The 16,962-nt window shown below is 45.8% G+C and overlaps 1 protein-coding gene across 1 annotated transcript; it reads left to right on the top strand.

Moving 5' to 3' along the window:
- The first annotated feature begins 27 nt into the window (after positions 1–27).
- Positions 28–6,302, top strand: MIEF1 (mitochondrial elongation factor 1). Its single transcript, XM_054386722.1, has 5 exons — positions 28–164; positions 1,499–1,647; positions 1,769–1,949; positions 3,836–4,098; positions 5,212–6,302. Exons 2-5 carry the CDS (start codon positions 1,504–1,506, stop codon positions 6,016–6,018), a joined length of 1,395 nt encoding a protein of 464 aa, XP_054242697.1. The 5' UTR covers positions 28–164; positions 1,499–1,503; the 3' UTR covers positions 6,019–6,302.
- The last annotated feature ends 10,660 nt before the right edge of the window (positions 6,303–16,962 follow it).

The following is a 16,962-nucleotide window of genomic DNA, read 5'->3' as shown; positions in this document are numbered from 1 at the left end:
CCCTTTTGGCTCCACTGCCCTTTTCTTTTCAAAAATCCCTGCGCTAACCAAAAGAGATGTTTAACATTCCCTGCCCACCACTATCTTGAAGAAGTCTGGAAGGTGCTTCGACAGGCACACCAGGAGGGTTCTCCTGTTCTCTTTACAAATGCATTAGGTCACAGGTAGGTCATTTACAATGATATAACCACGGTTTTCATGCTGCTGTTGTAGTTAGCTTTGTGAAAGTACATTTTGTCTCTGCTTCATGATAAAGAGTGACTGGATTTCTGGTTCATCAAGGCAGAAATACTCCTCCTGAAATGTAGCTTTGCCTTCGAAAAACCTAACAGTGGTTTTAAACTACCTGATTCAGGCAGGCACCAAACCTTTGAAATTGACTTGGAACACAAGTCAAGTTGGAAGAGTTTCTCAGTGTACAGTGGCAAAGTGTGTTTTACACGTGTAGTTGGCCAGGGAGACTTTAAATCTCATGACCAGGTTAAATGGGAACTGAAGGAAACAAAGCTACATGCATAAGAAGGTGTTAGTGTTTGTGTTCTACTCAACTTAAAGTCAAACCCAGCAGGCTGGAGGGTGGGAATAAATGTCTAGTGAAAGCAAGATAGCTGTTCTCTTTGTGATATGTTGTTACCTCTTAGGTGTCTCTGAAATATTAGAGAAGAATAGATTAGATTGGATGTTAGGCACAAGTTTTTTCCTGTGAGGGTGGTGGAACACAAGAACAGGTCACCCAGGGAGGTAATTGAGACCAAATCCCTGGAGATACTCAAGGTCAGGCTTGACAAGGCTCGGGGCAACTTGATCTAGTGGAGGATGTCCCTGCTTACTGCAGGGGGTTTGGACTAGTTGACTTTTGGAGGTCCCTTACAACCCAAACTATTCTACAATTCTATCTGGGACCAGCCTTTGTCCAAAAATGAGTTTGGGAGTGCATGTTCTGAGACTGCCTGTCAGCTCTTGGGAAGACTGATTTGTGATGGACAGTAAGTTAACCATCCGTGCACCACCTTGTCTGTGAGGAAAATTACACGTGTTAGATTGAGAATTAGAAAGTAAATTTGCATTTCAAAAGCCATACTTTGGTGAGAAGCACAAATGAAAAGACCTGGTTATAGAGCTTTACATAATATACAGGACCTTATTGCAAAAATTGCTGAAGGAAATCTCCAGTTCTTTTTTGAAAAGCATGGTGTGATTGCACAGTTAAACCTACTTCAATGATTAAAAGTCTCACATCAAATTTGGAGTGTTTTTCTTCAGGTGATAGATGGAACTGGAAGCAAAGAAATGCTGTTGTTGCAGAGCTCGGTCAGTACTCTTCTGGCATGTCTGGAAATAAGCAGCTCCTTGAGGGAAGATAAAGAGGCTGCAGTGTTAGGTGGTCCTTTCCCATGGCTCTGTGCTGAGAGCCATGAGCGTGGGCTGGAGGAGAAGGCAGTGAACTGTTAAGGCTGCGGGTCTTGCCCCATTGGTGTACTGGTCCTGCTCCCTCCAGGTGAGATGGCAGGTGCTGGGCCGCGCAAGGGCAGGAAGGACGACAATGGCATCGGCACAGCCATCGACTTTGTGCTGTCCAACGCCCGGCTGGTGCTGGGCGTGGGTGGAGCAGCTATGCTGGGCATTGCCACGCTGGCCGTCAAACGGGTGAGTGAGCCGGTGGGGCAGTGAGGGGGCGCAGAGAGACCCAGAACCTGGCAGTAGGCTGGGTCAGATGCAGCTGTTGGGCTTTTAACGACTCAAACTCTGCCTGCTCGTGTCGCCTTAGATGTACGACCGGGCAATCAGTGCTCCCAGCAGCCCCACTCGCTTGAGCCAGTCGGGAAAGAGAAGCTGGGAAGAACCGAACTGGCTGGGCTCCTCCTCACGCTTGCTGAGCCATGACATGAGGACTAACCTCAGCCGCTCCCTGCAGACCCTTCCCACCGATCCTTCATCTGCAGATACAGGTAAGGAGCAGGCTAATAGCCCTGCATTACAGAATCATCCAGACCCATAAAGTCTGTATTAACTTAAAGGAGCACAGGAAAAAGAATACTCTTTCTAGGCTGGGATTTTGATGTGGGGCTTTTTTTTCAGCAGGTCTGCTGATGACTTCAAGAATTAGAAGTCAGGTTGGGCGCTAGTGAATAAGCATCATCTATTTGCATTTTTCCTTCCTCTCATGACTTCATAATCTTCAGCTTTATTCTCCCTTAGTCTTTTCTCTTTCAAGCTAAATACTTATCTGTGTGATCTTTCCTGATTAAAAAGCCATTTCATTAATTTCAGGCTCTCAGTTGCCTCTCTTTGGACCATTTCAGTTCATTTGTTTCTTTTTGAGAGGGGAATATTCAAATTGTGACTGTACTAGCAATTCATATTGGTATTTCTTACACTCTACCATTTTCCTAATAATTTCTGTAGTGCTGTGTGCCTATTTAGTGCTGCTTATCACTGAGTTAGTCTTTGTCAGGCTATCAAAAGTCACTTACAGTCTCCCTTCTGAGCAGGGAGTCTGCCTGTGTAAGTTACATGTGTTTGGTTGATTTCTCTCACCAGTTTTACTTTCTGTCCTTCATGCCTTCAGGGATTTACACTTGGAGATTTAAAATAAAAATCAAGATTAAACTTTCAATTTGATTTCCATATTATCCACAAGAAAGTCAGCTTGAGGATAGTAATGGATATTCTGCTGAGGAGGTGTTAAATAACTACACAGCTGTGTTAAATGGGATCTAGATAATTTGATTTGAGGCCCTGAAAGATTTTTTTCAGGATCAGGAATGCAGTTTGATTCCCTGAGGTTTTGTGGTCTATTTCCTTTTCACAAGCTCGAATTTGTCCAGAAGACCCCAATGGGAAAAGAGACAGCAGCTGCTGAGGTTGACGAGGATGGGTCTGGGCACAGCTGGTCAGCCTTTCTGCTTGTGCTGCAAATGCCTGTTGCCAAACAGATGTGCAGCAGCTGATTGCCTTAATGGAGCTACTGACTTCAAGCTTTCTCTTGCACCCATCAAGTACTACAGCCCTTCCAAAGATCTGCTAGGTCTGTAATTCTTCCCTAATGCTCATTGATAAATTCTGAAACTCTGGGTCCGGATTACAGGAAGCATGAAAGACAGGTGGGAAACATTAACTTTTTTCTTTAGGAAATCAATCAGAAAAATGAAATAGAGGCTTAGAGAATCTGCGCGGGTTAGAAGTTATTTAATAAAGCAGACAACAACATAAAACATTGTCTTCTGCCTGAGATTGTGCTCTCTGTTCATTGGCCAGTGGAAGTTTGATGGAGTTTTTCATTTGGACTATGATTACCTGAGCTTTACTGGCCCCAAGTTCCGTCAGCTTGCCATCCTGAGACGTGTAGATCAGACTCCTGACAACCATTTCTTTTCCAGCTGGCGTGATGCTCTCTGATCTCATACCCTAGTCAGGACTGTCTTGCTGAAAATCTGTAAGAACCAGTGTAATGTTAAAACTTACAGAGATTGTGATGGTTGTTCCAAAGTGTTTTATCCACTGGTCTGGCATCATGTTGAAAGCTTCTGAACTGGTTAACTGTGATGAATTTTTGATGAAATTGCCCATGTAGCCGTTAAAATCACTTCCTTATACATGATGTTAGTGTTCTGGCTAAATTCCAAACCTACTGACTTGTTTTCATCTGGTTTGATGCTTGTCGTGGTACCTTTTGAAGTTTCTCAGCACCTCCCTCTTGACCAGTACCTGTGTAAAGCACGCAAAATGTCTGCTGAAAGCTTTTACGATACCCAGGAGGCTGCAGGTTTCCTTCTGCCAATCACTTCTCAGTGAAACCCTGCAGACAATCAAGAGTTTTCCTTCCCTCTTGCAGACTTCTTCCGACCCACGAAGCCCAAGCCATCTGCCAAGAGGAGTCAAGTGGAGCTGAAAAAATCCCGCCTCCGTCTGTCTCTGCAAGAGAAGCTCTTTGCTTACTACCGGCGGAAGGTGGCCATCCCAGCGGAGGAGCAGGCCCGGGCCAAGCAGGCAGCTGTGGATATCTGTGCCGAGCTGCGCAGCTTCCTACGTGCCAAGCTCCCGGACATGCCCCTTCGTGACATGTACCTCAGTGGCAGCCTTTATGATGATCTGCAGGTAATTCCTGGGGCCTCATGATGGGTCATTATTCAGATGGCTGACTAGGCAGGGGCATTTCAGGCTTCCCTTTTGGCAGTGCTGGCTCAGCACAACATTCCTCTGTAATAAGGCTCCTGGTGTTGCCTTTCTCACCATGGAGCCAGGCACTGATTGCTGCAGTAGTGTTGGGACAGGTGTGACCAGGCTGCTCTGTTGTTGTCTGCAAAGCGTTTGCTTTTTCTGGTTCATTTCATGATGTCAGCCCTTCTTTCCTTTCCCTCTGTCTTACCCTTTGCTGCCTTTGCTGTTTCTCTAGTAGATGTGTTTTCTCTCTGTCCTTCCCATCTCCTTCCAAATACATGATATTTCTGTAAAACTCTTGTACATTCATGTAGGTCTTCCCTATGTTTGTTTGTTTGTTTTTGGTGGGTTTTTTTTTTTCTTTTTTAAATGCATGACAGACTTGGATTGGACAGCAGTCCCTGCTGCATATCTCCTTGATGGCAAGATGCCCATGGCTGTAGTGAGTGATTCAGAGGCACACTTTTTCGTTTGAGTCAGAGCTCTGGACTGAAGTGTCAAGTATCCTTAGATACAGGGTCTTAAGCACATTGGTGAAAAGGGATCTTTAAGGACTTTTTTCCAAACAAAGTGATACACCAGGTGAGGGCAGTACCTAGCTGTAGTATGGGATGATTAAACCATGACAACTTAAGCTTGTCTAGAAACCTAAGATTCTATATCCTGTTTTAAATTACCATGTGGTGTTGCTGTGCCCTGGGCCAGCTGCATCTCGCATGCAATAAGTGGACTTCAAGCAATAGGAGACAAAATGATTCATGTGTGTGCAGTCCATGTCAAGTGCTGAAGTTTTGAAATACCTCTAAATAGTACATGCTGTGTAAGCCCTAGCTTAGGTTGTACCTTAGAGTTACCCTACCAATGATGGGAAATAGTCATTCAGAATGTCTTTTGACAAAGGGAGGCTGTGACATCTGCACGGAGAAGAGAGTGAAACAGCTGAATCCTTATTCCAAGTTCCTTTGAACAGAAGGCTATCTAAAGGTGGTGAATGAAACTGAGTGTGGAGAGAGAAAGCTTGTTCTTACCGACTTTTCTCTCTTGTGAAAGGTAGTGACAGCTGATCACATCCAGCTCATTGTGCCTCTGATGCTGGAGCAGAACCTGTGGTCGTGCATCCCCGGTGAGGACACTATCATGAACATTCCTGGCTTCTACTTGGTACGTCGGGAAAACCCAGAGTATTTTCCCCGCGGGAGCAGCTACTGGGACCGCTGTGTGGTGGGAGGTTACCTCTCCCCCAAAGCTGTAGCAGATGCCTTTGAGAAAGTTGTAGCTGGCTCCATTAACTGGCCGGCAATTGGGTCTCTCTTGGATTATGTGATCCGTCCAGCAGCTCCCCCAGCAGATTTGACATTGGAAGTGCAGTATGATCCTGAAAGGCATCTTTTTATTGACTTCCTGCCATCCCTGACCCTGGGGGACATCATACTTGTGGCCAAACCCCATCGGCTGGCCCAGAATGACAATCTGTGGCGACTGAGCCTGCGGCCAGCGGAGACGGCTCGCCTCCGGGCCCTGGACCAGGGCGATTCTGGCTGCCGTTGCTTGTGCCTGAAGATCTTGAAAGCAATATGCAAGTTAAACCCAGCCCTTGGTCACCTCACTGCCAGCCAGCTCACCAATGTCATCCTGCACCTGTCCCAAGAAGAGTCTGACTGGTCCCAGGACATGCTGGCTGATCGCTTCTTGCAGGCGCTGAAGGGGTTGATCCGCTACTTGGAGGCAGGTGTCCTCCCCAGCGCTCTGAGCCCCAAGGTGAACTTGTTTTCAGAACTCACCCCTGAAGAAGTGGATGAGTTGGGCTATACCCTCTACAGCTCTCTGTCAGAGCCAGAGGTCTTGCTGCAGACATAATGGGGCCTTACCTAGGGAAGTCTTGATAGGGCTTAGCCAAGGTGGACTTTGATTACTGCGAAATATGTCTCCTCCACTTCTCTCTCTCTCTTTCTATCTCCTTTTGGCTCATTATTATTTCCTGCTTTGGAGTTGGTGCTCCCACTGAATTTCTTGGTGCTACTGGTCCATTTCCACCATCTCTGCCCCAACAAATATCCATTGGCTAGGGAAAAGAGTCTAAAACTGCAGTTCTAAGATCTTCACATAAATTCTGCTGATGTTCAAGTGTCTGCCAAAAGAGAGAAACCAAACTATGCACTTTTTTTCCCCGTAGTACAGTTACTGCAGTGAGTCTGTTTTCGTCTGAAGAAGGTGGAACTGGGCTGGTAAATCCAGTGATGATTTTAGCAAACTTGCATTGTGGTCCTTTCTTCTAGTCTGACTTTACCTTTTGTTTTTTTTCTTTGCTGTACCACAGCCTCATTTTCATCTTTTTATTTTATTTTCTTGTTTGATCCCTTTGACCCAGTCATGCAGGGCAGACTAAGTGAGATGTTTTGGGTTTTTGTATTCTTCAGGGGAGAACAATTGCACTGGCAGTATTGAGGGTTGCAGGGCTTGGAATAGGAGAAAGCCCATGGTTCCTGCTCCTATGGAGCCTTCTCATCCTTTGCAAGCTGGGTTCAAGGGTAAGGGCTGAGGCCTGCCCAGTCTCCTTCAACACAACTTCCAGTATGAGCAGTTCTCAGTGAAGCTGTGGTAAGGGAGGAGGAAACCTTTCTGGTGTGGCTGTGTGATGAGGCTGAAGGAACAGGGCTTGCTATTCCTGCCTAGCCAGATCTGCTGGATGTTGCTGGTGGGAACGCAGTGCAGGGTGGCTCCTTAGATGTCTCTGGCCTAAAGGAAGAGGCTGATTATGGGGAAGAAGTGAGAGACAAATGGGAACTGGGTTTTGGGTGTTTTGGGCCCTTTTTTTTAAATCTTTTCCCCAAGACCTCATGGCTGTTGTGGCTTACAGGAGGTGGAAGCAAGACTGAGTGCCTCGAAGGGCTTTGTGATAAGTACACATAAACCAGATTCTCACCAGCTGTAAGCCTGTGAAGGTGATAAGATTGAACTGGTGTCATGAGCCAGCTTCTGATCCCTTCAGTCCCATGCACTGGTGCTGGGGTACACATGCAAAGTTAACAAGTAGAGATAGCTTGGCATTTCCATCTGCTCTCAGTGTGTGTTTTAGTCCCCACCCCTACCATCTTGGAACTGAGGCTGTCCATCGCCTTCCTCATTCCCATGCACTGACTTTCCAGTGCTCCCAGTTTACAATTGCTTTGAGGGCACACTTCTTCATTCTTTCTCTTTGGACCTGCTGGTAATGCAATTCTGCCCAGTCCTATTCATGGCTGCAGTCAGGCTGTTCTCCCTTGACTGCTCTCCCATCTGCTGCTGGACTGCAGAATGGGTTTTGTGGGGTAGCTGCTGCACTGTCTTGTCTCCTAAAGCAGCCACATAGGCTCTGTATACTCTGCATTAAGCCTTCTGGTCTCCTGTCTTCATAAGGGAGGAGGGAGAGTGTCTTTCTCAAGAGACTAGCACAGCTATTGTCACAGAAGCATACCTTTTCCAGCTTTTGCACCTTTTTTCCCCTTGCCTTCCAGCCTCCCTAGCCAATGGAGGGGGAACTGCAGCAGCAGAGTTTGTAGGGAGCAAGAATTCTTTTTTCTTTCCATTCTCTCCTCAGGACTTCCTCTGCTTTTGACAGAGAAGTTTCAAGGTGAATTTCCAGAGTGGAACCACGAAGGGGAGTTTTTAGGCCTCGTTTTCTTTTTAGAAGCAGTGCTGGTGAGATGAGGGAGGGAGCATCTTTCTCAGACAATCCGTCCATGTTAGGCAGTGTCTCAGACAGGATTCTGTATACAGTAATAAGGCAACATTGCATTTTAAATTATTTAATCCTTAGGGTACTGGTATTTTCTAGACTGCCAGATGCATACTTTGAAGTTTGTGTGTGTATATAAAGTCTGTAGTCTCTCAAAGGTTAACAGGAACTCCATTTATATGATTTTGTGTTTTGTAAGTTTTGCAGCAGTCAGTGTTGGTCAGCTGTTGATTGCTCTTCGTTCTGCTTCCCAGATTTTTACCACCAACCCCCTGCCTTTCCTTTCCCTGCTTTCCACTGCCTTTCTGATGTCAGCCTTCCTACCCTAAAAGCAGACAGCTGAGACTTGGAGCCAATAGGCTGTTGGGGGAAATTCCCCTTTCTTTTAATTACTTGAAGGTCAACAAAAATATTAAAGTATCTGGGTTGTCAGGAGTTCCCCCATAAGTTCATTTCTTCAGTGTGATGTCACACCTTACTTGCTGCTGACTCCAGTATCATGGTCTTCACACAGAATTGAGCAGCAACATGGTTTGGAATGATCAACACTACAGGTACAAAAAAGGTGAGACAGGAGGACGCCACTGCCTGAGCTGGCTTGAGAACAGTTGCCACATACATATCTGTATATAGAATTTTTTTATGTGAATGCTTTTACTCCTTCCTGGCAACCTAATGAATTAATATTTTGTGGCCATTTCTTGCTGCTATTGAGCTCATCAAATGGAGACTGAAGCTGCCTTTTTGTCTTTTCTGTAGACTTTGCTCCACTTCACTTGAATCACTTCCATCGTTTTTCTCCCTTCAGATTTGCCTTCCTCTGAGCTAGCCACAAACCTATTCTCAGGAGGCAAATGTTCACTTCCTACAGGCAGCCACCACAGTGGGCAACAGCTGCCCTGGCAGTGGCAGCCTTGGCAAAGGCCAAAGATGTAATGGGTCACAGAGACATTGCAACTAGGGAGTATTTCAAGAGCAGGGTCAGGGCAACAGAGGCAGGGAAGAAGGAGTGGGGCAGGTATGCAGGAAACTTACACTAATGCTCTACCCAACCTGTGGGTCAAGCAGACTTGCAGAGTGGCAAACTAAGTGGCACCTTTCAGTATTAAATGCAGTACACGTCTTGATGTATGGCTCGGAGGGCTGTCCTGCCTAGAGTCAGGCTCCTTCCTAGTCAAAGCTGTAGCACAGAGCAGGAGGACCTAAAGCTGAATGTAAAAGGGCAGCTCCTGGCTACTTTCTTGGCAGAGCAGCTCAGAGACAAATTGATTGTAAGATGCCCAGAGTGTGCGTTTGGTTGGTTGCTGCCTGGGCACCAAGAATGCCTCAGTGTGCTCTGCTACAGCTTAGCTCTTGTGAGCTTCCCATGAGATTGTTGTCTTGTTGCCTGTAACCACAGGGTGGGGACCAGCTTGCTCAGCTGTGGGGTTCACTGCTGCTGAGCTCCACTGCTAATCCTTCAAGTCAGATGGCTTTGTTTTCCTGTGTTTAAAAACAAGTATGGAAATAAGAGGGTGCTTTCTGCCTCCTGGTGAGCTGCCATCAGGGCCCTCACTCTTAGCATGTGGGTACTCAGAGTGAGAAGTGAAGAGATGATGATGCCACATCTCTCCCAGGCCTGGAAGCTGTGGATTTGCAAAGGGGAAAATCTTAAGTGCATGGTCTGTGACAGAGTGTGTGAAATTATGAAATAAAAGGACTTTCCACAGTAACTTGGTTGTTTCTGGTGTGTTTATAAACAAAGGAGAGTCTCTCTGCTTTTGTCTTGGCATCACCTTTATGCTGGCATAATTCTGTGCCACACTAGTGCTTGGGGACTGACGTGCTCTTTGCTGCTTCATTTGCTTTCCCATGGCAGCTCTGGGTGTTCAGCGCTCTGCAGCTTGTCTTGAGAGAGCAATCAGCTGGGGACTGCAGCCTACTGTCTCCTGGCAGCCTTTGCACCAGTCACAAGATGTGTAAGTGGTGCTGTGCCTCCCATCCTTTCTCTGGAGCCTGCATGCCTGGGCAGGCGCCTGCTTTTCCTGCAGCTCCCCAGACTGCACAGGCTTCCATGCCTCTTGAAATCAAACTTTCCTGTGCAGACATCCCTGCCCTTGCTCAGACACATGTTGGTTTCTGTGTGCCAATCCTCTCCCCTGCCAAAAGAACTCTCTTATCTAGGCATCAGCCTTGAGGCAGTGAGGAAGCTGTGGTGCCAGGGGCCTGTGTCTGGTGTATTGACTTTCTTTGCAGTAAGACCCAGTTTTATGTGCCTGCTTGGGAAGGTGGGGCAGAAGTGTTTGATGTCAAGTAAAGCATGAAGTGGTGCCACTTTTGATCAGTCCCAGGCTTCTTAACCTGGGAAGGCATGCTATGGTGACAACATTGTCCTGTGAGACTTGTTTTAATGAGGACTCAGCAATTAACATTTGACTGTTTTGGAGGATATAGGATACTAAGGGAGCCTACATTTTTTTTTTCTTGTGTTGTTTTCTTCTGTGCTTTTTTTTTTCCTTTAATCTGTTCTGTGGTAGAAAGAGATCAGATGAGATCAAGCACGCTTCATGTCATACAGGGTCTTATGGGAAGAGCTAAAAGGAGCTGCTTCAGAGAATCTGTGCCAGGTATTGCCTTCTCAAGTTAATGCCCCTGGAAAGCTTAGAGCTTGCAGTACATGTTTAATGTATCCAGTGGGTTGCACCTTTGCATAAAAGCTGTCTGGGCATGAATAAAGAGGAAAGATCAAAAGATAGGGGTTTATTTAATGTAGAGAAAAAGATAATTGAGGGGAGTCACAATAATTAGTTCAAGTATGAAAAAGGTTGCTACAAAGGAGAGCATAAATGGTTCTCCAGGCTGCAAAGACTCAGTATCTCTTTTGTTCTTAGCCTAAGGAACAATCAGCTTAGGAGGAAAGGGAATTTTGGAAAGCAAAATCTTTTGTGTGCTCTGTTGCATAACCACAGCACTGTCCTGGAAATGAATGTAGCCAAGCTTACTTTGTAGCCAAGCTTTTACTTAATTATTTTTGCATCTTTTCATTTTATAAAATAAGTTCCAGCCTGGTTAATCTTAGGCTGGTGGAGAGAGGATGACTGTACTCCAAATTTGAGATTATCATGCTGAAGTGATGAACTGTATGATGAATGTTTGTTTGTTTGTTTTTACCCCAAAATCCTTAATCACCTCTGTTTTTTTAAGGTGTATTTTAATATTCTAAACTCCAGAATAGCCTGAAACAGCTGCTGCTTTTTAAATTCAGTCTATGGGTAAAAAAAAAAAAAAAAAAAAAAAAAGGAACCTGTTCCAAGTGAGGAGTTTCTCTTCCAGGTGAGTTAAAATATGTTGACCAACCTGCACTGGGTGTGATTTAGTGGCTTCAGCATGACTCACTGAATCTGGGTCTGGATCTTGAAATGTCTGGCTTTACTCAGGGATACAGCAAGCAAAATGTGGGAAATTCTCTGTCCTACCAGTGAAACTCAGTATTGACTTCCAACCCTAGGAGAACTGCCACAGTTTAGACAGTTGGGGAACCACCTGAGGTACCTGGATTTTATCTTCTTTATCCTTGTGAGGCCAATCTTTTTATGCTCTGAGGAATTAAAGAAATATTTTCCCCCTCCCTTTTTGCTCTCTTCCCCCCCTCCCTTTTTTTTTTTTTGTTTGTTTGTTTGTTAAGATTCAACACCTTAGAACAGCTGTCCTGCAACAGATGTGTGCCCTGCACAGTGCAAAAATCTGACTGGCATGCTCTGAGGACAGCATCATTCACAAGTCACAGAGTCAGAAACGTGGTGGTGAGCAGGCTAATAACATCTTTATAGTTATGTGACCTTGTGGAATAATCTTGCAAATGGTAAGGGAAAAAGAGGGTGGTCAGACCAGTGGGTAAGGCAGGGAACACCTACAATCATTCTTGTAGGTATTAAGTGTTCCTGTCATCTTACGAACAGCAGGAGAGTGGGAGACAGTTTGGCTCATGGAACACAAACTTTTTATGATTGTAAACTTTCCTAAGTACTCATGCAGAAGTCAGTTCTGAACAAAATCACTTCAAACATACTAAAAGACAAATTGGGGTTTGTTTTGCTGCCTTGGCTCAATTTCCCTGACTCCAGTCAGGGAGTCTCTTACCACTCAGTACTAGGCTTCTCAGGGGATATATACATATCACTTCTAACCACAGTCTTCAGGAAAAGCCTTCTCCATACAAGTAAAGGGCTAAAGTTGCTTGCTTGAGTTTTTGCTTTTCTTCTGGATTTTCCTTTTCTAGGCAACAGTTCCCTCAGTTCAGGGCACACCCACCCCTTTCTTAGCCTTTCACTGTGGTAGAATGGTCACTGTTCCACAAAAACACAGGGTTGCTAGAGACATCCCACCACAATGACTCCAGTTCTGTAAGGCTCTCTTGTCTCATTCTGCTCAGCATTGCAAAGGACAGGGACCTAGCAGGCAACAGACATGAGGGCACAAATGGCAAATGATGAACTGTGTTGGGCTCTTTATCTGTCCCATGACAGACATTGCTTCAAAACTCATCATGCCCTGGCAGGTTTCTTGCCTGCTTTGAAAGGCAAGAGGGAGTCCTTTCTGGAAAAAGTATGGCAGGGAGACCTTTTTTGCCTTCAAATTCTGGGATTTATTTAGCACAGAGGATAGTTACAGCTTTGGACATAACTACTGCCACTTATATAGATAATACAATGTGAATTATGTTCAACTCCTGTTTGTTTATAGCAGGGGTGAGATGTTGTGAGAAGGTCTGAGATGTGCTGAAGCAAAGGTAGTACAAGATGCAGTAATCCCACAGGCCACAGAGCTGCAGCTCCCACGTGGCTTGTTAGAGAGCATGTTGGCAAAGGTCCCAGCTTCCTGCCATTCAAGTAGAGGTTGGGTTTTGCTGAAGCAAGTGGGTGACCAAGGCACAAACCTTCTCTTTTGCAAAATCATTGCCTGTGGCTGAGAGAGAGGCAGTAGAAAGCACCTAGCCCCGTGCCTTTCCTTGAACAATGGGGTAGTGATTCAGATGAGGAAACTTTCTCCTTTTTTTTTTTTCCCCCCAATTCTTATGTAAGAAGGGAAAGTTGTTAAGAAATCCATCAGGACGAGGCCTTAACAAAGACTCACCCTCTGGGTGCTGAAAGAGCAGGCCAGCAGTACCTCCCCAACAGAGGAGGCTGGTCCTCAGGCAGACCTGGTTTTAGTCTCGAACCAGCTCTCTCAGCAGTGAAGCACAAACTCCTCCTCTTGTTAAGAGAACTGCAAACCTCCCACACCAAGCACCACCGTGATACCATTAAGAGGGGCAGCAGATTGAGAAGCCACAGCACCTACTCAATACAATACTTTGACCACAAAGTCGTCTTTAAGAACTGTAATCTAGCTTGCCTGTGCCCAATCCCCTGTAACACATCTGAGGAGGCTCTGCTGAGGCCACCCACAAGCCCATGCAGAAGAAAAGGGAGCAGAGCAGCCTCAAAGTCTTCTGAAAAAATCTTTCTGACATAGTTGGCCAAATGGCCTAGGAGGTGAAATGCCAGTCGTTCAGGAAAAAGCCATAAACTCAGTATCACATCCACGTCAACAGCCAGCAGGATTTCCTCTACCCTCTGTAAATAAATATTTATTAAAGCAGGGCAAAGTCTGTTGGTAAATTCCAGCCATAAAGCAGCTGCTGCCTGCAAGGAGTGGAGAAACACTACTGAATAATGTCTGCAGTGTTCCTCCTCAGGGACCTGGGGAGCTACAGCATCAGCAGCTGATTTATCCTCAAATGAGTTTCAGAGCTTCATCTGAACTCCCTGGTTTGTCAGTGTGCCTGCTGAAGCTGCCTGCCAGCATCAGGGATCTCACACACACATGATGTCCCCAGGATTGTTTCATTAACAGAGTATACCCTGCCACAGACTCTCTTGCTGGCCTTGTCAAGACACTCTGAAGTTAAAGACAATCATAGAATCAGAGAATGATTTGGGTTGGAAGAGGCCTTTAAAAGGTCGTCTAGTCCAATTCCATGCAGTCAGCAAGGACATCCATCTTTAACTGGATGAGGTTGCTCAGAGCTCCACACAACCTGACCTTGAGTCTCCACAAAGATGGGGAGTCTACCACCTCTCTGAGCAGCCTGTGCCAGTGTTTCACCACCCTCATTGTAAAAAAATTTCCTTATATCTAGTCTGAATCTCCCGTTTGGTTTAAAACCATCACCCCTTGTACTATTGCCCTGCTAAAAAGTTTGTCCCCATCTTTCTTATTGGCCCTCTTCAAGTACTGAAAGGCTGCAATAAAATCTCCCCAGAGCCTTCTCTTCTCCAGGATGAACAATCCCAGCTCAGCCTTTCTTTACAGGAGAGGTGCTTCAGCCCTCTGATGATCTTTGTGGCCCTCCTCTGGACCTGCTCTAACAGGTTCATGTCCTTGTGTTGAGGGCCCCAGAGCTGGACACAGTACTTCAGGTGAGGTCTCACCAGAGCAGAGCAGAGCAGCAGAATCACCTCTCTCAATCTGACCATGCTGCTTTTGATGCAGCCCAGGACACAACTGGCCTTCTGGGCTGGGAGTGCACACTGAAGGCTCATGTCCATCTTTCCATATGCAGATGGAGTGCACAGGACATAGTCTGGCATTATCAGCCTTACATTGTGCATCCCCCCTCACTGAACAGAGAAGCTGAAATAACTCAATCTTGAAACAGCTTTTCCACCTTCTTCTGACAAAGCTGCCAGTTCAGGAGAGCACCGTAATTGCTGCTGGGCTGGTACAGCAAGGACAAGTTTAAACGGCACAGAGACAGTCAAAGAGAAATCCACTGAAGTGTTGGCCAGCTGCTACCTCACCCACCAGTGTCTGTGGCTGTCTGAGATGCTGCAGTCTCATAATCTGTACCTGTTTATCAGGCCACAGCTCTTCCTAGCTTTACACTGCTGGTAAAAGAAGGAATGCATGCTGCCATTCTCATCTGCATCTTTTTGCACAGGAAGGCACAAGTGTAACTCCAGCAGATTCTGACAGTGCACAGGTACATCCCTTTTGATAGGAACAGAACAAAGTCTGCAGTGGGGTCCACCTTAACTACAGCTCCATGAGAAACAACAGTTGCCACAAGATATGTTTCTGTTCTTCTGTTGCTTGGACAGATGGAAGGCTTTGTTTGTGTGCTAAACTGCTCCCACGTGTGCTAATACACAAGGGATTATTTTTGACCCCCTCAAGTCTTTTTATTACCATAGAATCACAGAATCATTCTGGTTGGAAAAGACCTTTAAGATCATCATCTCCAACCAATCATAAACCAAGGCTGGATGATGAGAAAACAAATAAAAATCCCCTGATAGCCTGAACAAAAGTCTGCACCACCACCACCACCACCACCACCACCTCCCTTCACACATATTTTTTGCTAAACATCACTTTCAACCAGTTGTAGCTTTGCTCAGAACATTCATGCTTGGGCAGGTTACAAGTTAAAACTCACCTCCCTCTTTCCAGATCTGCACAATGTTTTTTGCTGTGGCATCTGGCCACAGCCTGGCTGATTCTGAGTAACTAAGCCCCTGGAGAGCCCTATGTTGTGAGCTGTCAGCATGTGCTTGGCATGTCCATGTTTGTTCAGTAAGAAAAATGTAGGTGGACAGCCAGGATTGTTTCCATATCTGTCTAAGATAATTGAACTGTAAGTTGCAAATGTAAATTTCAGATTTAATCCCCCCCCCCCTTTTTTTATTTTTTTTGTTAATAAGTCTCATTTTAAATGTCAGTGGTATTTAGATGACAGAATGGAAACAGAAAACAGTGAGGGGATGGGTAAGCAATGAATGATTTATTAGAGAAGCCATTTGGTGTACTAGTCCAAAACAAATGAGGCAGAGCATATGGCTAACGTTTTCTGTTTGTATGCAATAGAAGATGGACACCAATACCTCCCAGCCTGTTCTTTAATTACATATATTTTCCTTCCAATCTAGTTTTAAAATTGAACATCTGTAAAGGAATCCCTAAAGAGCTTATGATGAGAATCTGGCAGAGATCAGCTTTTGGCTATCTGTTGGGGCCACATGAGGAGAGAACAAACTGAAAACTGTGAATTAGCCTGTGCCATAAAAGCTGTAGGTAATTCTCCCCCTAAATTGCTCACACTGTCTAGCTACTTTGCCTCCTTCCTTTGTTGTGTTTCCCTAGCCACTCTTGTCCGCAGGAAGAATTCTTGCTGGTCTCTGAAAATGCTTTACTCATTGAAGTGCAGGGTAAGGCTTCCTGTCGTTTCTGATGGCAGGGTCAAAGGACAGAAATTACCACAAAGCCAGCTCAGGGGGCTCGTCCTCACTCCTGCGAAGCAGGCAATGCCTCTGCCACCCTAGGGCCCAGGGCTAGCTGAAAGTGAGGTACTGAGGCTCAGCTGTGGCCCAGAGCCTGATGCCCAATGTCCTTCTGATGCAGTCTGTCCACCCTTCTCCCTGGGTGCAGCTTTCCCAACACTCCAGGAAAGAATCTCCATCTCTGTTACTCTTCCTAGTCCCCTTCCTGGCCCCAGCAATCCATACTCCCCACTCCCCGACTCCTCACCCCCTCACTCCCCTGCTACAGAGGCCCACAGAGGTGTGTGTTCCTCCTCCCCCCAGCACTGACAGTCGCTGAGAGCATCCTGTACACAGTCTAGACTGTGGGAGGAGATGTTACTATGGAAACATTTGCATCCTCCCTGTCTTTTGTGTACTTAATAGCTCAGCATTCAGCGTGTTTATCTCCTGTCAACCTGATGGTGCAAGAAGAAAACCTCTTTTCCTTTGCAATGTTGGCTTAAAAAAAACAAACAAACAACAAAAACAACAGCAAATGAGAAATAAAGCTCATATACTGATCTTCCATCTTAATGACAGAGGAAGGTGAATGAAGCATAAGTTTTCCACCTCCCTGTGCTGCTGTTTGGCTGGAGGTGGCTTTCTGCAGTGCTGTGTTTACCAGGGCAGTTCATTCCAGCAAGGTCACTTTGGCCTCTGTCCTGCAGCAAGCTCTGCAGGAGCTGCTCCTTTTGCTTGCAAGCTGGTCCTTCACTTGTGGGTCAGGATGGATCTTACTCGTCACAGGAGCTGTCTTTGCCTTGG

This window comes from Indicator indicator, chromosome 14, assembly GCF_027791375.1.
Source record: "Indicator indicator isolate 239-I01 chromosome 14, UM_Iind_1.1, whole genome shotgun sequence".
Lineage (NCBI taxonomy): Eukaryota > Metazoa > Chordata > Aves > Piciformes > Indicatoridae > Indicator > Indicator indicator.
The sequence above is the reverse complement of the archived record's forward strand: the minus strand, read 5'-3'. Positions and strand labels throughout refer to the sequence as shown.

Coding starts and splice junctions, on each gene's coding strand:
- MIEF1 (XM_054386722.1), top strand. CDS start 1,504: ATGGCAGGTGCTGGGCCGCGCAAGGGCAGGAAGGACGACAATGGCATC. Junction 1,648..1,768: donor CCACGCTGGCCGTCAAACGG/GTGAGTGAGCCG, acceptor GTGTCGCCTTAG/ATGTACGACCGGGCAATCAG. Junction 1,950..3,835: donor TCCTTCATCTGCAGATACAG/GTAAGGAGCAGG, acceptor TCCCTCTTGCAG/ACTTCTTCCGACCCACGAAG.